The sequence below is a fragment of the Phalacrocorax aristotelis genome, chromosome 1 (genome assembly GCF_949628215.1).
Source record: "Phalacrocorax aristotelis chromosome 1, bGulAri2.1, whole genome shotgun sequence".
NCBI lineage: Eukaryota > Metazoa > Chordata > Aves > Suliformes > Phalacrocoracidae > Phalacrocorax > Phalacrocorax aristotelis.
The window spans coordinates 139,084,839-139,110,611 of NC_134276.1; the positions used below are offsets into that span (position 1 = coordinate 139,084,839).

Here is a 25,773-nt window from a genome sequence, read left to right on the forward strand (position 1 = left end):
TTTTTTTCCCCTTTTCCCTTTTTATATTAATTTAAATGGTACCAGTGTCTTCAGAGTTGTCATGTGGAACTTTCATTTTCCTCACTTGTTAATTGCTCATGTCATCTCTGCCTGCTGCTCCAGGGGAGGTGTTGATTAAACCTAGAGCTTGGTTTAGTACTCCCACGCCTCTTTGGGTGGGGGGAGTTCTGACTTCTTTTTAATAATAACATTGTATTTTTTAAAATACTTTCAATCTTAAAATAATTTGGGTTTTTTGGAGTGTTCTTTACATTTACTTAGAGTAACAGTATGCTGATACCAGGATCACCTTCTTGGAGTCCTGCCTAGAGTAACAAGGTTCTGCTGGTTCAGCTGGAGTTCTGCAGAGCCCCTGTTGCTGTGTGGCTGCTTGCATTGCGGTAATGCAATGGCATCCACATGGGAAGGGGTGGTGTTGCAGAAGAGCATGTATAGGGCAGATAGGAATCCAGAGCATCCTACTGATGAAGCTGCTGTCCCTACAGCATGGCGATACTAGTGTCGTTCTTGGTGGCGTTTTGGCAGCTGAGGGCTCTCATCATTCAGGGAAGAGACCTTTTTTTTCCAGAGCGTGCAGACTGAGGTTTGCTGACTTGCATCAAATTTGCATGTGGGTTTGTACGAACAAGTTAACTGAAGTAGCCTGTCTGTCGACACAGCTCTGCCATTCAGCCAGGTGCAAAGAGAAATAATTAACCTAAAAAGTGGTTCATGTCCAATAACTTCATCCAATATTGTTTCTATCAACAGAGACATCAGTTTGCCTTTTTGTTCACACACACCCCCACCACTAGTCCTTTGAGTTTTTTCCATCTCCTCAGTGGTGAGGAATGGCTGTGTCCATATAGTTGTAAATATTATGTTTATCTTAAAATTTAGATTCTTTGGAACTTTTTGTTATAGACTACAAAATGAACTTTCTAGTAAGTCTACATAAAGTTCCTTTCAACAATTGAGTTGACATGCTCAAAGACACATGGGCAAATTTAATGGTGGGTGTGGGTCAGATGGAGAAGGGTGGTTCTGTGTCATCCTTCATTTCTTGCCTTATGCTTGTTTATGCCTGTCATCAGGTCTGCTAAAGGTTCTGTATGGCTACTTCGAAGTAATTTTTTCTAGTACTAAAGTTCACCGATTGTTTTTTTCTTTTACTTTTTTCTGTCACCCTTTAGCATGTTTTACAAACACTTCCTACCTATGCTGGAATAGCTTGCTTTAATGAGCATGACATTCTTCTGTTATCTGCTAGACCCTTACATTCCTCAATTCCCTCATAAATTTGGGGACATGGTGACTTAATAAATTTTTTTTTTCTTTTCTTTTGATATGTTGATCCTGACAGTAGGTCATCTTAGTCTATCAAACCTATCTTTTGCCAGCATCCTGTGTGGGAGAGGCTTTTGCAAAGAAACCTGGTTTTGCTCTCTCAGCTATTATTACCTGGTTGCTAGTATCAAATTTAATTGCACCCTTCATTTTTGTGCACCAGCTCTTATTATTTGTCTTATTATTTTGATATGTTTTTCAGATCTGATATGCTTTGCTCTCCCAAATATTTTTTTTTTGAATCTTCTTTAATCTTCTGTCATTTATTCTGCTCTCTGTTTCTTTACCCAGGCTTGGATTCACATTTTTCTGGGATATGCTCATTTGGCCTGTGTAACCACACGAAAATGTTACCATTTAAGCATAATGACTCTTTTCTTCCCTGGCTTCCTGTTCCCTTTCCTTGTGAAGTGGTATGTATACCTTTCGCAACTTTCAGGCTCAGTGGGGAGCTAAACATGCAGCTTTTCATTTCCTATCTCTCCTTGAATGGGGGATCTTTTGGGCCATTGGTGTCTTGATCACCATTTCTGAACGTAACAGCATGGTACTAGTTTTGGTACGATTCCTTCCATGTGTGTGGTGAACTCAGTTGTATTATGGCCACTGTCATTTAGCAGAGAGCAAATGCAGACAGTAAACTGGCTTTCCAACATAGTACTAAGATCACTCTAGTGAGGAGCAGGGGAAAAGCTTAGTTTCTTATTTCCAGGTAAAGAACAAACACAGAACAAAAAATGTCCCTTGGCATGTCCTGCCGTGGTTCAAAGGCTAAATTGTAGATTCTCCTTCATCAAATTAAATTCCTCTTGCATTTGGCATGGTATTCCTCTGACTTCCTTCTCTAAACAGAATTGGCTTGGCTTTTCCCCCTTTTCCACAGTAACTGTGTAATTTCTTGTTTAGTTTGGGGGAATTGCAAGAGCTCTGATGATTTCCTGAATTAAAGACGCCAGATTTGTAGTAATCTCTTTCTCCTTCCTGTTGTTCCTCCCCTTCTCCCAAAAGCCACGTACAGACTCTTTTTGGGATTTGTTTGTTTTTATTTTCCCCCTAGGAAAAGATTCCTCATATACAGAATGTTTCAGTTGACTTCAGATTTAATGCCAGTGCAATTTTACCAACTAAAGGAGTAAGAAAGGCTGGACCAATAGTATAGTGTGCTCACCATTTCTGTACCAGCTGTCTTCCCTTCATTTGGGGAGCATGATTCTCTAAATTCCCTCCTGATGGGTTTCCATTTTGAAATATACTCTGTCTGAAATAACATGGCACCTCTGCAAGCATAAAATTGTTATGAACACTAAGCACTTGTTATTAAAATATTTGTTTCTTGAGTTTGGTAGTTTTTTTTTTTAACCTCACTGTTGTGAAATGGAATGATTAAGAAGCATTACTCCAGAAGTAGAGAAAAAGTACTGGAGATTGCATCTTTTTTTTCTGCAAAAAACAGTGCTGTCCTGAGACCAAATTAGTCAAAAACAAGTTGTAATGAAAATACACTAAAGTCCTCAGTTTTAGCTTGGTTGTGTCAAATACTTGGTAGAACTCCAAAGTGGTAAATAACTCGGTTATTTTCTTTATGGAGTACTAATCTTGTTTGCTTTGGCATCTGAAACCAAAGTTGCAGCTTATTTTTACTTAATATACACTTTTTTTAGAGTATCCCTTCCATGCAGTAATACAGATATTTATTACCGAGCCCAGGAGGCCAGTCACAGACCATGGACTCTGCTGTGTTTGGTGGTCCCAGAGGCAGAGGGGAGAGGTGTTCACCTAGGCAATTCTGGTCGACATAATAGTCTTAGTACTGATGCCAAAGTCCTTGTATACGTTGTGGCAAAGTAGGGGTTTTGAGGCAGTGTTTGGAAGGCGTGTGAGATAGGTGAGGTTCTTGTGTTATCTTGATTGGCTTAAGAAGAAAATAAAGATGCATCTGGTCAAAGGAAGAGGTCTGCAAAATTACGTTTGCTGCAGTGTTCCGTGCAGATGTGAGCAGCATTATTATGACCAAAGGAAATGCTACTGTGCTACTAGCAAAAAGAGATTGTACACCTAGGTGAGTATTTTTCATCCATCTAAATTGTTTAAATTGTCTTAATACCAAGCAGAAAAATGGGCAGGATATAACTCTAGCTTTGATGTAGAAGTCTAGGGAAAAATCCATCATGAGATGAAGGAAGTTGATGGAAAAGGGTAATGCAAAAAGGGGAGCCTCTCAGCTCTAGCAGGTTTTTTTAGTTCTATCAGAAGGGTACTAGAAATGAGTGAAACATGCAGTGACTTGATTTGTAGGTGAAGCCCTTAGCTAGTGACACCTTTCTCTAGATGGGCCATCGGTTAATCATGTTTTCTTTCTTTCACTGTTTTTATTGCAATGTGTGGTAGCTAAAATCCAGAAGAAAGTGTAGTGACATCTTAGGTTGCTTGTCTTTTCAGTTACTTCTGTTAACAGCAAGAATTTACTTTTGTTGATCACTGCCAACGGTTGGCATGCACAGCATGACATCTTCAAAGTAAGTCTTAAACAAAACCACCTTTCTTCTCTAACTTCTGGTGTTAATTCCTGTCTTTCTACTTTTTCTCTTGATACTGTGTTACAAGCAGTGATTGTTTCCTTAATGCATTATTAGGTTTGCTGCAGAGGTTTTAACAGATTTCAATTTTGAGACAGCAGTCTAAGATGAGGTGTCAAAGTGATGGGTTTACACGTGGTGGCTCCTGACGGTACCCAAAACATAGTTCATGTAAACTTGTTTCTGCTCCAGTAGGACACATCACTTTGACTGCTGCAGTTACTGTGTTCTCTGGGAACTTAGTGAAGTAGTGCACCTGTGTGTGTGTTAAACGGAGAGATGCTTTCAGAGTGGTGTGTTTGGGTTTGGTTTTTTTTAAGGAAACTCAAAGCTACAACAAATTGGCAAGTTTTCTGGATGAATTTTCACATCTGACCATGTTTTTAAAAGGCCCATCAGGTGCTAATACGTAATGCTGGATTTTCACTGAACTATTTATATAGGATGCCACAAATTCATTTATCCCTAGTGTGGCTCTCAACCTCAAACAATTTAGCTATGTTTCTAGTTTTGTAACAGATGAATTAACTCTCCTGGATTCAAAAATTAAAATCAAAATGCAATTGATCATGATAACAATATAAATAAGTTAAAAAAATTACCAGACCTTCCAGGAGGCTCAATCTCTTGTTCTTTATTGTTTAGTTGAAACCTGTGAAGCATCAAAGATGGCCCAGAGTTGCTCTTCTCCTTCATAATTATTCAACTTTAAGGTTTTCTTAATTGTTGTGAGACAATCAGCAGATGCCTATCTCGGTAAACCTGATAGAATTGTTACCTCCAGGCTCTTTGCACATTGGCTGCTCTCTTTGTAAAGTTCTGAATGCTGCTACCATGGTGGATGCAACACACCATTCCTGCTCGGGGCATCAGTAGTCTAGAGATGGATTTTGCAAGTTTGTCTGTGTCTGAAACTATTGGTAATCTACTTGCTGGGTTCAGACATGGAACTTCGCTCATTAGAAAAGCTTTCTCGTGGATAAACCTGAATGCAATTATAGGTCTGAAAAGAGCAAGAGATGGGTGGAGTACCATGGGAACTGTCTTTAGCCTTGCTGGATGGATGGACAGTCTGTGATAGGCCCCAGGAGGATTTGATTGTGCCTTGAAAACACTATTAGTAAGGTACCCATATTTAGATTCTTAGTTAGTCTGGTTCTCTGTGATCATTTATCCCTAAAAAGAAATTTGAATTCTAAGTCAGTAAATAATTTACTTGATGTCAGTTGTCCACCAAAAGAATTTTGGATATGGCTATGGTTTTGTCAAAATAGAAATGTGCTAGAAGATACTTACCTAGTTTATTCAGCATCCTGCCTGGGAGCTACTGCTTAAAGTCATGGGAGTTCTGTATGGTAGTGGGTACAAAATGCCGTGAAGGAGTGGGCCATTTTATTGCACATCTCTTTGTGGAGTGGTGACAGTGTGTTTTTTCAGATGTTGTTCTTGGAGCTGGTGAGCTTCGTCTGTCCACTCCTTTCAGAAGAAACATCTCAAATGCCTTTAAGTAGTTAATGTGGAATAGGATTGTGCTTTTCTGTGGTTATAAGCTCAGGTGCTGGTAATCAAGGTATTTCCCATGGGTAGGCAGATAGAGAAACTGATGATCCTGGATAGATCTGTACCCCTTAAATTGCTGTCTAGAGTGGGGCAGCTTCCCTTGGCAGTCCTTTTTGTGTTTGCGAGGGGCTAAAGTACAGTAAGAGAATCTTTCTTCCCAGCTGTTTTCCTCATTCCAATCTACCTGAAGTAGGGAAACCATGGCTTCAAAGCTGTCATTAGCTTCCTAAGAATACTTTATTAATTGTAATTGTCTGTACCCTATAGTTTGAGAAGATTAGTGAAGCATGGAAAGCACTTCCTACTGTTAGCCTTAAAGTTTTTCTTTTAATGACCAAGTTCTTCAGATTTGGCACGGTCTGTCTGTTGCAAACTTCTGAAATACAAACAGCGATGACCTGGCAAGCAGCACAGCACTTGGTAAGAGGGTATTTCGGCCAAGGACTCACAGCCAAGCTCTTACCTTTTTGCATAAGATTTTCTTTAACGGGAATGCAAAGCAGATGGGATCATGGTTAAATAATTACTCCTTGACTGAGTGAGTACTGCCCCGAGGAAGGTGCTTATGTAAGGAACCTATCATGCTGTGTAAGAACAAGGATGGTGTGCTGAGACTGTGTGAGCAATCATCATGCAGGTACTTTCTCATACCTGACTCTATGGAAAGGAGTTGGTTATTTGAGTTTTACCTTAAACACACCAAAAAACTGTGGCAATCTAGCATATGGGGCAATGGTGCACTTCAAACTGAGCCACGGGGCTTTGGATCTTTAGATCCAGGCAGCAGGCACCATCCATTTGTACCACGGAGCAGGAGTTCTTTGTGGACAGGTTCCCCTTTCCTATCCAAGCAGTGCATTCTTTGTTTAAGACCAAAAGTGAATCAACTCCTGGGGACAACTGTAGGTTTTGTGGATTAATATCTGATGGCCAGGTTCATATTTTTGGGGCACTAGTGTATTTTTCCTCTCCTTCAGTTATTCTAGCATACTTCTCACTCAACTCCATACACAGACCACCCCTGCTGTCTGCAGCAACTTCTGTGTGCTCATGGTAAGATTATTTTCCATTCCTTATTCTGCTAGTGTGTTTAAGCAGAAATAATAACACCAGCTTAAGAGATCGTCTGCTTTCTCTGGTGTTTGGTACTGTAGTGGCACACAGCAGCAATTGTAGAACCAATAATTCTGGATGTGGCAGTGAGAGAGAGTGGAGATTGAGATGCTCAGCCTGGTCCATCTGCTCTATACCGTGAAGTGCTGTGGAGAAAGTGTCTAGCTGGGGTATGGAAAGCTCTATAGCCATGGTGTGGGGTGAGCCTGCACAAATAAACCTACCCTTCTATCAAAGCTAGATTGAGCACCAAGTTGCTGGTTTTGTTCAGAGCTAGCTCGTGAGTCTTAGATTTAAGCATCTCCTCTGCACATTATCTGTCCCTGCACTGAAGCATGCTCAATGCCTGTGGAATATCAAGAGAATTCAGCTGCCAAACATATGTAAAAAAAAAAAAAAATTCCATGCAGCTTCTTGCTTTTTGACTAAAATTCAGGCATGTGGCCATAGGCATACCAAAAGGCACACCTTTGATGCCAGGTGGTCTCCCTGCCAAACCTAAAGCTGGTTCTCAAGAAGATCTTATGTAGTTATGCTTTCAATAGAGTGCCAGAAAGCTGAACCTTGGCAAAACTATGCTTTAAGATGATGGTAAGAACAAGATTAGGAAGAATGTTTTAGTCTTGGATAGGCATTGTAGCTACAGGTAGACTAGACACATTTTCTTCTAGATCTAAGTCATAGGGTTTTTTTATTTTACCTGTTCTGAAGCAGTCTAAGCTAAGTTAAAATTTGGATGTTCTAAAAATTATTTGGATTTCTGCTTGACTTTTCCCAGCTCCCAGGTTATGGATTATTTGATTTCAGAAGTGTGTGCCTAGGCATTTACTGCTCTAGCTTGAGCCTGGTGGTGTGGCTGCAGAGGAAGAAGCCTGAAGGGGGTGGGAGGAGTGCTTCTCCTTCCCCTTTTTCCTGGTGACCTCTGCTTCTGTGGTTGCATTAAAGTCTCTTCCTGCATATTTTGACCCGTACTATAATCCTATCAGAGAGGGCAACTGAGTCAGGATGAAGTCTTTTCTGGAAAAGATTTCTCGCCTAAGTCTGCACACCTGAAATGCTTTTGGCATTCATTGGTAGAAACTGGCTTCTCCCAGGTGTCTCTTTGCCGTGCCTCCTCGTGCTCTGTGCCTCAAGACACCAGGGTTGGTTTTTTCATGCTACTTGAAGCTTCCATGGAGAAGCTAAACTGCACACACCATTCTAGGTGGCAAACTAGCTAGCTAGCATTTCTTTGCAATCCAAATAGAGCTAAAAACAAGCAAACAAAAACCCCAGGTAACAAACACATCGACTATATCTATCATTGTCATGACTTTGTAAAGGCAAGTGCATCTAATCTTACCTGCTGTCTTTGTCACTGATACCTTTAAGTCAACTTGGAACTGAAGGAAAAAAAATGGTTTTAAAGTAAAAAACAATTTTCTACAAAAGCTACTTCTTGTAGCTTTGTAGAATGAAATCTAGTTCTATCACTTTGAGTAATGTGGTATGTTTTTATTAGTAGCTGAAAATAGTAAAAGTTTTTCAGTAGCCTGAAAAACAGTTTTGAGGAAACTCATTTTTGTATGGGATTTTTGGCTGTGTGGTTTTTGTTTTAGTTTGTGTTTTTTTCAGAAAATACAAACTCTTTTTTAGACAGGCTATAAGAAAAGTTTGTAAGGAGAGGGATTTTTTTTTTTTTTTCTTTTTAAACTGACTAGTTTGGGGTAGACAGGCAAGGCTTCAGGAACACAGACCTTACTTGAAGCTTGAAACAAAAGCAGGGAATATAAAGATAAATCTCGGTCAAGTTTGAGTTAATAAAAAGCAACTTGATAACCCAGAGAAAATTTGTTTATGGGAAAAATGTACCATGAATCTAGTAACTCTGTGATGACTCCAGGATTTTCTTGCTATTAACTTGCTATTAACTTGGTCAACACTTGCTATTGTATTTCTTTGCTATTAACTCCAAGGATCTGGGGAGAGGGGAGTGTTCGTTCTTTGAGGGTATCTTTTAGGTTTCTTTATGTCTTGTATCATGTATTTTCAGCAGTGTGGCTTCAGCCAGTTTCCATGAGGAATGTGATTCATTGGGTAATTTATGACATACTTCGGGATGTGCTTTGGACTTCTCTTCCTGTTTGGGAAGAGGGACGGGGTGGATGTTGAGATGTTTTGGAAGTCTTGGTTTTTGTTTCTGCGTCACGGTTTGGTTCTCTTTCACATCTGTGTGTGTGAGGAAGGGCTCGTGCGTTCTGGAGTTCGTGCCCTCCCTCTCCTTATCACTCTGTATTAACTGGTCTCATAAAAGATGTCACCTCTCCCTGCAAGACTTGCCTTTCCTGTATCCTTGGGCAGTTGCAGATACAGCAGCAATAGTGAGGATCTGTTGGGTATGCAGTTCTTGTGAATCACGTCTGTATGTTTTCTTTCCTACAGTAGCTGGAATTTGATGTGGTGCTGGAAATGACCATGAGATAATGCGTCTCTTTCTGAGACTGAGTGGGATGCTTTTCTAACCATGTTAAGGATTCATGCAATAGCATTGTTCCATGGATGTATAATACAGGTTTGAACATGCTGACATGATAGTTTAAAACAAACAAAAAACCAAATAAAAATATCTGTACTGTGTTGGGAAGCAGTGTCATGAACAAGACAGTGGGAGAGTCTGGGCTAGTATTATATCTCATAGTGTAGCCCCAAGAGAGATGTTTTAGCAGCATATAAATGATGACCCTTTTTTCATCTTTTGCTTCTGCTCCAGCTGAGTGTTTGTGAGGTAGAGTTTCTGTGATGGCTGCTGCAGTGGGAAACATAGACTGACTGCAGTTCAGATGCACGCAATCTTAAATGCACAGAAAATGCACACTAGATATAGATATTTAGTGACAGGCATAAACAGGAGTTAAATGGTGAAAATTAGGATTGCTGAAAATGGCCATCTGCAAGCTCGTTCTTAAAGTCACCTGTTGTGTGTGTTTTTGTTTTTATGTTTTTTTTTACCTACTGTTGTATTTTTAGGTGGTTTTCCTTTATTCCTACCTGAGATTTTTTTTTTTTAATGCCTTCAAGTAGGAGACCAGCCACACAAAAGGCTGATTGGGCCCATCTGAGAGGATGGAGGAGGAAAAACAGTGGGAGAGAAGTAGGGTAGCACCTCAGAGGCAGTCTCCCATGACAGGTGAGAATTGGAAGGGATAATTACTACTTCTAAAATCTTTCCTTTATCTTTTCAGTTTAATTTTGCCGTTCAAACAAAACAAGCAGCAGTGGTGGTTCAAACAGCTGCTTTACTTGGGTCTGGTGACAGATGTTTGTAAAAGCTTACTGTTGGGTCCAAGGCTTATTTGAAGTTTTGTGGCCAGACAAACATACAATATCCTTGTGCTTCATAAGCTGTTTGTCTTTGCTAGCATGCTTAAAAACCCCACAGCAAGTTTTGTGTCAGAAATAATAATGGAAAGATACCCTCCTTGAACATCAAAAGTTATGCAGACAGGTTAGCTTTTGTATGTGAGTGTTCTTTGTTTTTTTGGGGTGGTGCATAAGAAGCATTTCTGAAGTAAGTCCCAATTCAGTGGCATGCTTTGCATCCTTGAGAGTTACTTGAATTTGTGTAGAATACAGGGACATTTAGGATTTCTTCAGATCAGATAAGGATGGGGAAGGACCATCGAGTCATAGAATGGTTTGTGTTGGAAGGGACCTTTAAAGATCACCTAGTCCAACCCCGCTGCTGTGGACAGGGTCATCTTCCACTAGATCGGGTTGCTCAAAGCCCTGTCTAACCTGGCCTTGTACACTTCCCATGATAGGGCATCCACAGCTTCTCTGGGCAACCTGCTCCAGTGTCCCATTATCCCCATCGTAAAAAATTTCTTCCTTATGTCCCATATAAACCTCAGCTCTTTCAGTTTAAAACTGTTGCCCCTTGTCCTGTCACTACAGCCTTGGTAAAAAGTGTCTCTCCGTCTTTCTTGTAAGTCCCCTTTGAGTATTGAAAGGCAGACTGAATTAGTTCAAAGCACCTGTTTACCACACCTTTTAATGGGCAGTTCTCTTCTGGATGTTGCCTAAAGGAGATGAGGCCTAAGATGGTAACCTGAATATGGCCACGTGTTCTTGAACTTTTAGTCAGTAAAGTTTAAAAAAATAAAAAAGGGGGGTGGGGAAGGAAAACCCAAAGTGTGCAGTATTTGACGGGAAGCCAGTGTAACTCCCTTGAAACTGGAGTGGCATGCCTGAGTCAGTGAAGTATGAGCTAAGAATCTGGCAGAAGCCTGTTGCACAAAGGAAGGCTGAGAGAGTCTCTCAGGAAGCCTGTACACTGCTAAATGTGGCATGTTTGAACATGAGACTGACATCATTGTGAGTTCATAGTAGTGAAAGAACAAAGTATCAGCCACAAATTAGACTGACCTAATTTTTAAGTCACTTCTAAAAACTTAATAGCACAGTGTGTTGCTTGTGCAAGCTGTTTATTTCTATCCCAACCTCTGACTATTTAATTGAAACTACAAGTTAACCCTCTAAACTGTCGAAGGAGCTGTTCAGGAAGGTGTGTGTGTGTTTGAAGGGTGCTGCACACTTCCTTCCTTGGCTCTTTTTCTGCTCTGACCTCAATCTTCACATAAAGGAAGTGATTAAGGACCACCCATCGTATACCTTTATCCTTCAGGATCAGTTTCCTGGAGGTAAAAACCTCAGGACTGTGTACCAAAACCTAACTCATTCCTATGGGCTGCTCGCATGCAGACTGGAAGTCTGTCTGAAAATGATCAGAACTCTTGCCAGTGGTATCAACAGGGATTTATGTATAGTCAGTAAGTTGTTATAAAACTAATCAGTATTATTAATTGACGTATCCGTGATCATTGAAAAATAACTGGTGCTTCATCCATTGCTGAATACTGAAGAAATATAAGGATCTTGCAGTTTGCAGATGATATACTTCTTTCCAAGTATTTTAGTTGGCTCCACATGCACTGAAGTTTATCCATTCTGTTGATATATTACTTGATTTATTGCAGAAGTATATTGAACTCTCCCAGCTTGGGATTACTTTGACAGCAACCAATGCCTTTCTGGTTGCTTTTTAAAGGACTGTATAAAACAAAGCACATCTACAAATTCTGGAGAAATGTAAAATCTTGTTTATAGATGTGAACAGTGCTGTGCATCTATGTAAGCACACCTCAAACAGGATAATACAAAGGTAATTTAAGGGAATATATTTTGCTTCTCTTTGCTTTTCAAAATCCTATTAGACACCTAGCGAGGATACTACAAAATATTTCTTGTTGACTAGTTGTCTTTGACTTGTTGACTGGTCTTTGACTAAGGCGCATATCAGATAATAACAGAATTTACTCCCTCGGTTTAGTATTGCACACTTTTGCTCTTCAAAATTAAAAAAATCCTGGTCCCTTTTCATTCTTACAAACAAGACTTAATAGTGGTCACATTTTGTCAGTTGTTCTCAAGGGGGTTTAATATATTTTGTGGTTATGTCACTCTTCTTCCTCTACTTAAATGGTAATGTTTATAGTGATGTAAGAGGCACAGCTGGGGAACATAAGTCATCCTCTGCTCTCTCCTTCTGTTGTAAAGATATATATGGCTTCTTTTCAGCTGTTTAGTTACCATGCTAAAGTGTGTCTTTGGCACTGCTGCAGGTCTTGTGTAACAGGATTCAAATTCAAAGAAACGCTTGGGATCCTTTGGGAAAGACGTACCAGGGCAAGTTACCTGGAGCATAACTCAGTGAGATGCCATAACTTCCGCTTTTGTTCCTGAACTGAGGCCCTGTTGGCACTGTCTTGTCAATTAAATTAAAATTCGAAAGCAATTGTAGTAAGCAGGCCATCGGAATTACCTTTGTGACAAATTAGGTATGAAAATATGTTCTGTTCCCAGTGTGTGAGCTATCAGGAGTCTTGCACCATGGTGAGAGATTGAGGTCCCAATCATCTGGATCTAGAACTTTGTTAATTTATTGTCAGGGCCTCATCTGCAATTCAGCAGTCACCCATGTCATAGATTAAACTCCTTCCTACTCTGCACAGCCCAGAACAGGCGGCCTCTTAACCTAGGATTACTGCAACTCTCTATTTTCTGGGAGCACCTAACAACTGGAATTATTCCACCATGTTAACTGGGAGTCATTGCTGTACACCATATACCCCTCTGTGTTTCCTTCTCTACCCCCATCTCAAGATAGTAGAGCTGTACCGTGTTTGTGGACTTCACTGTTTTCCACCATTTATTCTCTTTCTTTGCCATATAAATGTCATTTAAGGAGAAACACAATTAAACTTAACTATGTTACTGAGTAGGACTGAGCTTATGTACATGTAATGTAGTTGTTTTATTGGGCCCAGCATCGCTTCTGAAGATGCTTCTGTGTACTTTTATCGCTATGTAGCATACACTACTTAGAATATTAATTTTGTTTTGAGCATGCAGAGGGTTTTCTAAATGAGTCTGACAACATATTTAATTAGCACTTATTAGGCATGTTTTTTTTTAAACTTCTAGATGTTTCTCTACAGCTGACAGGACATGCATACAGCGCAGTGCAGCACTGTATTTTCAGACACAAGCAGGAAGAAACAAAGTATTAATGTTGACAGTTTAAAAAAAAAAAAAAAAAAAATTCCTTCCAAACTTTCTCATGCCCTGATGTGAAGGGGTTGAATGTGCATGTTGCCTTCCGGGAGAACTGGTGTTGTTTCCTCAAATGGGTGAAGGACCAGAACATTTTAACCCACAGCATACCATGGAAGCAGTTTACACGTCTCTGTTCTTAAAGGAGATTGACTCACTGGGATCTTTAGTCATTTGATTTAATTTAAGAGAAGAGTCATTAAAAAGTCTGTTGCAAGAAATTCACCCCTGCCTTGCCCGGAAGCTATTCTGATTTATTTCCCTAATAAAATTACCATCATTATCCTCTGCCTTTAATCCGTCCTGGTTCTTGTACTAAGGCTTCAGATCTGCCTTCTGTTTTCATCATATAGTGACCACAAAGCAGATCAGGGTTGCTTTTTTTTTTTTTTTTCTTTTTAAAATTTGGCTCCTTATTTGCAGGCCCAAATTATTTGAACATCTGCCCCTTAAAGTCTCTCACTAGGTAAAAGGCCTTAAACTTAAAGGCTAACTGTTTTCTGAAGGTCCTATCTTATCTTCTTTCATGAAAAGCTTTTTAGAGGAGTAGCATGGACTATTACAACTGCTGTGTTTGATGTTTATTTAGCGCTACTACTCCTCCTTTTAATCTGTTGCTCAGCAAAAAGATGACCGTGTAAAATATGAAAGTGACTGTTCGCATTGGTCGGCAGAGCTGCAGAACATGGTCAGTTGATCTGGGATTTGCGGGTTGTGTGGTAGATGGAAACCTTGATGTCGTGAAAGGGGCTGCTGTAAAGCAGTCTTGTTCTTCAAAGAGTAAGGACCTACTGGAATTTCAACAGCTTGAGGAGTTATAAAGTAGTTCAACCCTTTAAGGTTTTCCCTTTTTGCACTTTGTGCAAAATCTTTGAATCAAATTCTAAAATACAGTTGCTGATAGAGGCTGGCAGGCGTGGACGTTGTCAGTTGCTACAACTACATGACAAATCTTCACTGTTTGTTGTACAGGACCCAAATAGAATTTGTGATGTGTTCTGTAAGGACAGGCAGCTGTCCTCAGGTTTTAATTCAGACTGTGAATTCTTACGTTATATGTTGTGGCTTTGGGTTGGATCTCTTCAGACTCCAATTACACAGATAAAATAATTTTATAACTTATGTAAATGTTACAAATTTTATGCCAGATACTTCATACAAGATTAGATTTTTATGAAAGGACAGGATTAAACTTTTAGGAAAGGAGAGGTAGGTATCGAGGTCCTTAGAAGGATGCTGTCACACTTGACTGTTCCAGCTTGCTTGATGCACCACAACCCTGTAGCTGTGGGAGGAACACTGTGTGACCCGACTGGTTGGGTTCGTTTAGCTGCAGTTTAGGGAAGGCCCTGAGCAAGAGAGAAAAAAGGCTTCTATTTCTAATTCTGGAAAATAGAAAAAGGTATTTAAATAAGGCCTGGAGGACTTCTTGTTTGCCAGAAGTAAGTAAAAAGGCAAGTTTATATCCTTTTGTAATTCACCCTAATTGAAAGGATGTATATTTCTTTTCCTAAAGTCAGCAGAAAAATCCTGGCCTCTTAATGATGAAAGACTCTTTTTTAAACTTTCTCCTAAGCACAAATAGCTGAAGTTTCCACTTTAAACTTGGGTGGCTCATTCATATTTCACTTAATGGTAATATGGTATCCTCTCTCTCCCTCCCCCTTCTTACCACCAAGGCTAAAAAGGAGGAGGGGAGATATAAAACGTTTCTGAAAATTACAGGAAATGTCTGTTCCTTTAACAGCATTGCCAGGGAATTTCCAAATGTGCTTAATGCTTATGGCTGAACTTGCAGCAGCTCAGTCTTCAATCATGAGTGGATCCTGTTCTGAAAATGTGACACCTCCTTCCAGTAAACTATGTTGAAATTAAGTATATGCTTTGTTTCTTATCTGCTCTTCAGCAGAATTAATTGCGCCCAGTAGTGAAATGAGGGCTCTTGGGGGCTGCTTCAAACTCCTGATTTACTTCTGTTCCTTAAAGTGGGAAAAACAGTATATAGTTTTCCTGAGATGACAGCTAGTTTATTTGTAAGGACTTTGTAGAGGCATGGATGGTAGGTACTAGTGAATGTGAAGACTACCTGGCAATTTCCAGAGAAACTTCAGAAACTGCCTGTGAAGCACTAAGGAACAAAAAAGGAGATACCTTTTGTCCCAGTACTTTGTTTCCTTGGACTGTCACAGGGTGTTCTCTAATCATAGGGTGTTTTATCTAGACAGAGCTTAATTGGTGTTAAGCAGTAGGTTAGTTTTAATTTCTGGGGATGGGATTAGAAAAGGGGGATAGTGACAAATGGGATGAGTAGGATGAACTTTCACTTCATTCTGCATTGTCTTCTGCTGGACTTCTGCTGCTGGACTCAGAGGGAGGAAGGGAGATCTGCAAAGCTTCCTCCCTGGGGCTTGAAAGGGTGTTTGCCAGCCAGAACAGGCAGGGGAGAAATGGACCTGACACAATCTTCAATAGGTCTTCTCGTCCACCTCTCTGCCCTGCTGCTCTCACGTATGTACAGCGTTGTGCTAAAGATGGGCAAGTGAGAGGACCTCCAGCTGGGACCTCCCAAGGACAAATGCTTGAGTCCCAGTCAAGATGTCCATCCCAGTGAGGAGAACGTGGTCTGGGTAACAGACTCTTTAACTGTCTGAAGGGCTCTAGCCCCATATTCTGCTGTTGCTGTCTGCAAGGTTTTTAGAGCAGTTGCCTAAAGACAGGTGATTCTTGTAGCTCCTTTCCTCGTGAGATGACGTGGGTTTTGAATCTGTTCATTGACTGTCATAATATGCTCAGCCCTCTGCTGCGGTGGCTCTTCATGATTGTCATATCATTTACTACGTGGTTCAGAGCCACTCCTGGGTTTCGTAATAAGGCAGTGTTTGGCAATAATTTATTATCATGGGTTATGTTACAGTGAGTAAGTGGAGCTGTCATCTCTTCGTAGCAATGATTTGAATCTTGCTTTTTAGCTGCCCAGGAAACGGTTTGGAATTGACACTAATGTGTTGATTTTTACTTCCTTGTGTAAAGGTTATAATTTAATTTCTTCATGTAGGAACAGCAGGTGCTTTGTACAGAGGTTGTACAGGTATGACTATACGTAATGATTGATGATGCCAGTGTTACCAGTTTCAAGTGTTGCTTTTTTAGCATGTGGTGAGGTGGGATTAATTACCCGAGATGCTCTGTTTCTTTAGTCTTTGTCCATGCCATAATCAGTGTGACTTATGGCAATCTCCTATATTAATAAATACTGAACTACAGTAGTAGTAGGTTTGTGAATTTGCTTGAATTTATGCAAATGCATCACCCATGAATGCTAGTTACAGATCAGTTTTCTATCAGGGAGATGTGTAAAATTGTTTGGGAGGTTATTGTTGATTGGAGTTTTGTTTTTGTTTGTTTGGTGGCTGTTTTTTAAGAATCTTCAACTTCTTTCTCTTTTTAAGAGGGTGGAGAGATTTGCTGTGTGGCGGTTTTTTTTCCCTTTAGAAAATCAGTTTAACGTAATTTTCTATTTCAGACCCTTTCCATTTAAATGAATGCTAGCATTTATAGACTTCTTCTCACCTAGGTTTTTGTGCATTTGGGGGAGTTTTACAGTAAATTACTACACTGGAAGTGTGAAATCCATTTTCTGGTTTTTTTTTTTTTTTACTTGTAATAAGGATTTTTTTTATTATTATTTCCCTATGTTTAGGTATTTCCTACTGCTGGCCTTTGTATACGGACCACCCTGTGTCGTCCTGTTAAGCCCGTTTAGATTTTCACTTAAATGTAGGTGAGTAATTGCTTTTGACATGAAACAATAATGAATTCATGTAAGAGTAGTCTTGAATTTTCAGTTGCTTTGACTTGGAAATCATACGGGAGAATAATGTCTTAAAATCCATTGAAACTTCTCCTGGCTGCCTAGTGTACCAGGCAGTAAGAAACTTAAAAATGTTACACAAAAATGATCCGAGGGCTGGAGCACCTCTCCTATGAAGAAAGGCTGAGAGAGTTGAGGTGGTTCAGCCTAGAGAAGAGAAGGCTCTGGGGAGACCTTACTGCGGCCTTCCAGTACTTAACGGGGGACTGTAGGAAAGATGGGGGCAACCTCTTTGGCAGGGCCTGTTGTGACAGAACAAGGGGTAACGGTTTGAAACTAAAGGAGGTAGATTTAGGCTGGATATAAGGAAAAAAATTATTACTATGAGGGTGGTGAAGCACTGGAACAGGTTGCCCGGATAGGTGGTAGATGCTCCATCCCTAGAAGCATTCAAGGTCCAGTTGGATGGGGCTCTGAGCAACCTGATCTGGTTGAAGATGTCCCAGCTCACTGCAGGGGGGTTAGACTAGATGATCTCTAAAGGTCCCTTCCAACCTAAACCATTCTATGATTTGTTTGGAGTGGATTAGGTAAACTTTCCTTCTAGGTGTCAGAGAACTATAAGCTGTGAAACTACAATGAAAAAGTATTTTGAAATGGAAAAGCCTTCTTGCTTGTATTGGTGGATAAGGGAGTCCCCCAAATGAAGTCTCTGATCTGTTGAATAGAGTGATGTAACATATCAACAGCATGTTCTAACACTTCCCATGAGCTCACATTCTATCAGTTAGATTTCCCTGCTATAACACGTAATAAATGTTTATTATTCCACAGTGAACATCAAAGAGGTTGGCTTCTTGGTAAATGCAAGTGATGATAATCTGGCTCATTGCTCAGAATTAGTAATGGTGCATGGATAGTATTTGCAAGAATGTTGCACATATTTGAGGGCTATGTTGAATGGGTCACCAAAATGTGTTGTTTTGGAGGTTTGGTTTTGTTTTTTTGTAGTAGAAAGGACCGTATTATTTCAAATGCCACTATTTGTATAAAAACAGTATCTTACCATTATCTAAATGGAAGGTCCATTGGTCTTGCTTAGCCCAGCTATCTTAGAATGCTGGTGGTAAAAATATCACTGAGCAGTTGGCGTAGAAATAGAGTGAGCTTAAAAATCTAAACTGGAGGTGTTTTATGCAGTTTATTCATGGGAAACTGATTTCCTTTCTGACTCTGTATCTCCATGCCTCAGTTCTCAGATTGGTGAGCACAATGAAATGGGGTGACTTTCCTTTAGAACTAGTAATTAAAACTGAGTAAGTAATTAGTCAAGTAGGATGAAGGGCAATAGAGCACTGAACAGAAAATTCTCCGTCATGGTTTTTTTTCCAATGGATTATACTTGCCCTTTTCATGATTGTACAGTGTGTAATCTAAAATATATGTGGCTGCTGTTTCTACAAGGAAGGGAAGATTAACACTATTCTTTTTTGACTGCATATATAGATCTAAAGTACAGATGTGCTGGAAGTAGTAGAGGAGAGAGCAGCCATTCTGATCATTCAGATGAGCAAAGGAAAGCAGGGTGAAATTCTTAAAACTGCTTCTCATTTATAAGCATGGCACATAAGTGACATTTAATAACAACAACAAACCAAATCAACCAACAAAAAAAAACCAACCAACAAAACCAAAAACTGTGTCTTTCTATTTGAGGTACTTCCTTGCTTCTCTCCACTCTTGCACTGAAGTAGAATGTGCTGGGGAGGGTGGGGGAAAGTCTGTGTTCTTCCACCCCCAACCAACATGAGGAAATTATGTGCTTATGAGAAGATGACACTTGCTTAAGTCATCTGAAAAGCCAGAAGATACCCTCATTCTGCTCAGTTAAGGAACATTGAGCCTTTGTTAAGAGTTCTTCTTTTAAATCACAAGCATTTGTAATCTCACTCCTGTGTGGTCTGCACAGTGGCAGGCAAGACATAGGCTTCTTGTAGCTTTACACTTTACTACACAGTTGTCAGTCTCTGGAATTTATTGGCTTGCTTGCTGAATTCAGAAGAAATACAGCCATTCCTCATCAAATCTTTTTTTCCCTTGTGCTCCATAGACACTTTGTGTTTCTTGCTACTGATGAGGAGCAACTTAAGCAAAGATCATCCCCCTCTGTCCTTGATTGTCACTCAGTCTCTAGTGGCATAGGTTACAAGCATCTGTCCAGAACAACTGATATTTCCATCTTTCTGAGGCTTGTGGGGGAATGCTGTGGCTGTCATAGGTGTTGGAGGTGGTGGTGGGGACACATCTCGCAGGGGTGGGAGTTCACCCTGTGATCCCTAGATCAGGAGGAGTTCTCTGATGCAGGAGTTTGTGTAGGCTTGTTTGAGTATCTCGCGTGGGTGTGGTGGTAGGGACTGGTGCTGGTGGTATTAGCACTGGCTATTGAACCACTGGCAGCTCCCAGCTCAGTAACACTGAAGCCAAATACTCCTTTGAAAACAGCTGATGTGCCAGCAGTGGCATGCATCCTGCTGTGTAGGAACTCCTACCTCTGTGTGTTGATTCAGCTTTTGGGTTTCTTTTTTGTGCTGGTGTCCATCCTGAGAAAAATGAAAGGGAATTTGTAAGGCAAGATGGTGTTTTTTTCTCGTATGTGCATGTGTTTGCCTCTAGAAAGTGGAAAAATATGTGGTTTTAAAAATCAGTTCTCTCAGGTATCTCAGGCAGAGTCTGCGAAAGCTGCCCTTCAGGACCTTCTAATGTTCAGATGCTGTAAAGTTATTTTGTTGGCATTTTGCTATGCAGCAGTAATGTATGTGGGAGCATTGCTGTAGGCACCTGACAAAGCAGGCATTAGTGATGTTGGGAACAAAATTGTTGAGCGTTTATGACACCAAAGTACAAGGTTATTTTCTTATTAGAGTATCATTATTAGAGGTTTTAAAAATATATTCTTGCTGCATCTGCCTCTAAAAATAGCTGCTATCATATGAGACAAAGCCTGAGATAACTCAGACGAGTGTCCTGCTGTGATGTGAGGGAGTTGCTTGGAGTCGAAGTGGTAGAAGTAGAAATTAGGAGTCCATACAAAAAGTGAGTTATTTTGACTGAAAAATAAAACACACAATTTAAGTTCCGTCTCCAGTTCTGCGGTTGCCTGCTTTGCTCTGAGCCATTTGGGTGGGCACAAGAATCCCCAAGGTGAAGAGGGATCCTGTAGTTCTGTGGCATCATTACACAGACATGTTAGAGATCCACTGTTGTTTGTATGGAAGATAGTAGGGTTTTGGTTCTTTAAACAATATGGAGAAACTGTAAAGATACCGGGCAAGTGTGGAACAGTTCTTTTTAGTTTTACAGTGAGTTAAAAGTTTAATTTTCTTCTTTGAAAGAAGAGGTAACAAGCAGTGCCATATGTTACGGTCCATCTACAAGGAGGAAGAAGCCCTGCAGTATTACCAGTGTGTATGTGAATGACTTCATGCAGTATTCTTACAGCTCAATTACAGCACACTTTTCTGTAATCCTGATTTCAGTGTAGAACATCCTGTGACTAAGATGGTTTCCTAGCTTGAAGATCAGCAACGTTAATGGCCTACTTAGGGCAAAGCATTATATTGCATCATTTTATGAGACACTATGGTGTTAATACATACCATTGCCATCTAAGTCACAAGCAGCGCAGCAGAAGGAGAACAGTCAAGAAATTGAATTTTTCCTTTTTACAAACTATGATTAGAAATAAAACAGATATTTCAACACCTCCTAGTAGCTGGATGGTAAGAGCAGGCATCAGGAAGGGGAGGAGAGCTCTAGTGTTTACCTAAAGCAGGAGTCTGCCAGTTTCACTTGTTTAGATAGGTCACAAGGAAAAGTCCCAAAGTCCAATAGTACCAGAAACAGAATTAAAACAAAACAAAACCGTGTGACTGATAAAAACGTTCCTCCCCTGCCCAATGGAGCTGTTCCTGTCAAAATAGGATTTCAATCACAATAACTTGAGGTGACATTACTGTTAAAGTTATAACTTTCAAGCCATGAGCAGAATGGTTTCAGAAGCTTAACACACAGCAATACGTTAAAGTAATAGTGTTATTTAAAAGGATTCTTGACTTGCCTTTTGTTCTTTACATGCTCTTTACCTAGTCACTATATATGACTAGTCTGAGTTCTTTTTAAGCGTTCTCTGAAAAAACTCTCATCATACAAGAGTGAAGGCTGAGACAGCAAACAGTAAGCATTTAGAAGATAAGAAATATAACCAAACTGAAAGTTGCAAATTAAAGATAATGTATTTTTAACAGCCTCCATTTTAGAGTTCTGTAGTTTCTCAGCTGCTTTATTTTCCTGTTATTACTTGGACTTTAAGTCAGCAATCTACCCATCAAAACAAGCTGCCTAGTTCACGAACAAACTGTCTAGCTTGCAGAAGAGGTATAGCCAATTCCCACTAGAGCTGGTGGAAAAGTTTTCATGTTGTTCAGTGGGTTTGGTATCTGGCAGCCTTTGATATGAATAAAAGAGAATCAAAATTCATGACAGGACATGTTAAGAGAGATAAAAAAAATGCAGAATACTTTTTTCTCTCTGAAAGAAAATGGACGCAACTTTCAAGTTTCACTTTTTTCCCCTCCTTGTATAATGGCATAGTCTTTTGATACCTTTCAGCCTGTCTAGAGAGAGCCTGAGGCCAGTATATAATGACCGCTATTTGAGGGCAAGCACATCTGCCAACCCGGTTGCAAAGGTAGGGTTTTTTTTAATAGGTTTAATTAAGGTTTGGTATACTAATTTCTCCAATAATTTTTGTAGTTTAGGGCAAGATGTGTCTCGATGCTATATGCTGCCATTTATCTGGGCAAGCTTAAAGGCACTGACTCTAGAGCAGTAGATTCAGGGCAAACAGAAAATCACATTTTCTCAACCTAATGGCTGTTCATGTGAAACCTGGTGTTTATCTTGTATTGCTACATAAAACTCTGATGAAATAAGTTTCTTTCAGTTTTCTTTTTTGGGTTGTTAAAGTGAAGTTTTTATTTTTTTCAGAATTTAATTCATTTAAGGTTTTGTGTAGTTAGATTTATATGATATACTTAATGAGTAAAACATCTGCTGACCTGGGATTTCCCGTTGCTAAACACAACTGATCTGTTGCTGTAACAGGACTTTTATTAGTTTGAATTCATGACTTATTTGCAATGAAGATACACAACAAACATTTCAATCTGAAGCATGTAAACTTATTTTATAAGTAAAATGCATGTTTTCCAGCTGAACCTGTTAAACTGAGGATGTAAATTTTTTTAAAATACATAAAATCTTCATCTCCAAATATACCTGTATGTGCATTAAGAATCCAGGAAAACATACCCTTATAACTTGCTTCTGTTTACAAATGTTTAGCTGCCTCAGGTGTGTCAGTCACTTGGATTTTTATTTTCTTCATCTGGCCACTTCAGTTTTGTGACAGCTGTGTTACTTTGCTTTGTCCCAGCCAGCAGAAAGCAGAGGTAGAAAGGCTACTTGGGTTACAGGCTGGGTGGCATGGGCCAGAACTTACATAAGACTCGCTCGAAGGTACGCTTTGCTTCGTACAAGAGGTGTTGCATAGTTTTGTGACCCAAAATCGCTTCCCCAAACAGGAAAAGGGAATGCGATGGTGTGAGGCGCGCAAACTGGAGAAATGTCGTTTCTTGCTGAGCTGGCTTTGTCCTGCATCCATATGAGCCCAGATGGCTCATTTCCAAACAGCCTGCCATACTGACGACGTGAGGAACTCTGTTGGGATTGTCCTTTCACATACGGCTCTAACCTGTGAGTTCCACCACCTTGGTTGAAGAAGTCACCTCAGACGTCTCCTCTTGCTGGAGCTTGTTACTGAGGCAGCTGATTGTGTGGCTTGTGTTTCTCCGGAGTCATTCCTTGCAGCCTTACCTAGATGGCTGTCTCTAAATATCCGTGATTGCACTAAGAGACCGAGTTTTGAACTGTGGGAGCAAAGCGAGTTGACTTGCGTTTTCTGTTGGATCTATAGCTGCAGCACTGTATACACTAAAGTGCAGCTAAATCTGTTATGGATGAAGCCCCGTGGTGGTTCCTTTCTGAGGAGCGTTCCTACAGGGACATGTTCCATCAGAGTGTGTTTGGGAGACTCTGAAAAGCTTGAGGACAACTGTGAGGCAGCAGTACAAATAGGTGGTAAAGCATGTCAGGTCTTTTTACTGCTCTGCCACTTCGGCTGATGTGGTTTGGATGCTGTCAGGATCTAATTTTACAAAGGTATGATTTGCTTCGGATATTATTCATCATGTGTGAGAAGTATAATGTACTTCATGTTACCGTCCCACCTGCTCCAGATGGGCCAGACACCGGCGCTCACTGCTTTACCTCTCAGTAGAGTATTCACAAGGCCTCTGTTCCATGTCTGGTGATTAATTCAAATAAAATGCTTGTGTCCTGAGGTAGCATCTTGTTCTGATTTCTCTTCCGCCGTGTTCTTAAAGGAGAGAGATGGACGTAAGTTTTGTCCTTTCTTTTGTGCAGTTTCAGTTCCCCGACTTGCAGTGTTGTTTTGTGAAAGACTTTCCAAGGCATTAAACTTTAAAAATGTATCTTAACTACTTTCACGTCTTCTTACTAAGTGAAGTGCTGAAATGCATCTAATTAGTTTTGCTTTTGAAAGGAATACCATGATTTAGGGCAGTATCTCTTAATTATAGTCTAACAAAGTCTTGTGAAGAGGCAGAGCTAGTGGCAACAAAAGTCTGCAATTAAGACAAGGGTACGTTGCCTGAAATACAAGATAATTGTCCAGGCAAGATCATTGGAATAGATTCAGAGACTGTCATGGCAAATGCTCTCTCTAGTTGTTTGGCATATACAGCAGAGGGGGGAACTTTCAGGGGTGTATTTATTACATGGTATAGACGGTGTGCAGTTAGCCTCAAAGTTGAATATTTTGTTCTGCAAACTTTCATGGCCTCATCTGGTTTATGTTTTGGTTTTTTTTTTTTATCTTCCCCTTCTTACAGGCTCTTAGTCCGGTGTAAAGCTGATGGGTGGGAGCAAAGGTAGAGAAATGATGTAATGCAGCAGCAGCCAGAAAGCATCTTTTGTTTGAATTGTGAAATGGCTACTCCATAGTCATCTCCCGATGAATCAGATGTGAGGGGCTGCTTTGTGGAATGAACCCTTTGTAACGGCACATCAACTGGAAGCAGGAGGAGACATTCAGTTGAAGAGCTCTTTCTGAAAATGGGTTTAACTTTTCTTTTGCCAGTCACTACCAGCATGACCTCATACACTTCTAGTACAATGGTGTGGCTAAGCCTTTGAGTACACAGCCATTACATCATCGCAGCAAATTAGAGAGGGAGGTGGTGAAAGAGGCCTTATTGTTGTCATGGCCGATGAGATGATCAGGACTCAACTCATTGTCGCTGAGAAGTTGGTGGCTTTGCTGGAGAGTGGTACAGAAAAATTGCTGCTGATTGATAGCCGCCCCTTTGTGGAATACAATACGTCCCACATCTTGGATGCCATCAACATCAACTGCTCCAAGCTTATGAAGCGGAGGCTGCAGCAGGACAAAGTTTTGATTACAGAGCTCATTCAGCATTCAGCAAAACATAAGGTAGGGGTCATTTTCCTGTTATTCCTTGTGTTTGTTTAAAAGAGTGCCTGGAAAACAACTTGTAATAATTTTCCCTTAGGTATTTTGTTTAAAAAAAACAAAACTGGCGGACCAAGTTTTGTTGAGCTCTTACATGATTTAAGAGGCTATTGGTTACTACTGAGTTTATCTTTGGGGTTCTTTGTAGCCTGCTGTCCCCTAAGTGCCAGAGTAATGGGGAGGGATTTAGAAATTACTCAAAGAATGCTCTGAGCGTTCTTGCATGTCTTGCAAAGTACAGTCCCTGAAATGTATGTAATTAAGGCAGGAAACATTCTCATTCTAAACTTCGAAGGATTCTTTGGGGTCTGTGGTGGCAGGGATTGCTCAGCAAGTGGTCATACAGTTTGCAAAGGAACTGTAGCTCTGTCAATCCTGGGTCCTACTTGCTGTTTAACATACTTTTTGTGCGAGTAGTTTGATGGGGTTTTGGTTGGTTTTGTTGTTTGTTTGTTTGCGGTTTTTTTTAATAGTGTTGCTAGTGAAAGTAGCTAAGCTGCTTAAATGTAATGTGTATCTATGTGTGTTTTGGTTTTTAATCCATTGGTATTTGTTTAAAATGTTTTGGTTACAAAAGTAATCTATTATATTCTTGCTTTGATGTGTTAAAAACCTGAAGCTTGTTATTACTACTACAACTACTACTACTGCTATCTAAAGCATAATTTATACATAAAGTTGCATAGATGGTAAAATGTTCACGGTTTTAGACAGTTTAAGGTCTCTTTACTGTTTATACACAAAAAACCCAGAAGCAGAAACTGAGGTAGGGCCTTCTTTTTTAAAAGTTAGTTTTTAAACAAACCAACCGACCTAGCTGAAGGAAAAGCATTTTACAAATGACAATCACCTAATTGTAGAAATTTACACAGTATGCTTCCACTTGGAGCAAATAATCCATTTATAAACTCTCAAAGGAATTAAGTCTGATCAGGTATATTAAGTATAAAATAAAAACTGTTTTGCATACAGCTACATAAGAAATCTATATATCCGAACCGCTGCATAGCAAATACGTGAGAACCCTGATGCAGTGATAATGT

The 25,773-nt window shown here is 40.0% G+C and overlaps 1 protein-coding gene across 11 annotated transcripts in view; it reads left to right on the forward strand.

Annotated features, from left to right (window-relative positions):
- The window catches only part of DUSP16 (dual specificity phosphatase 16), a 71,146-nt gene that overhangs the window by 12,902 nt on the left and 32,471 nt on the right, over positions 1 to 25,773 (forward strand). For 3 of the 11 annotated variants that reach the window (XM_075112005.1, XM_075112001.1, XM_075112025.1), the window contains exons 2-3: positions 16,948 to 17,028; positions 24,090 to 24,691. In XM_075112005.1, the coding sequence (XP_074968106.1) occupies positions 24,461 to 24,691 (231 nt within the window). In that variant the 5' untranslated portion in view covers positions 16,948 to 17,028; positions 24,090 to 24,460. Of the gene's footprint in view, positions 1 to 1,638; positions 1,761 to 9,653; positions 9,763 to 16,947; positions 17,029 to 24,089; positions 24,692 to 25,773 lie in introns of those variants that run through there. The other 8 variants (XM_075112055.1, XM_075112036.1, XM_075112071.1 and 5 more) reach the window with 5 other exon arrangements.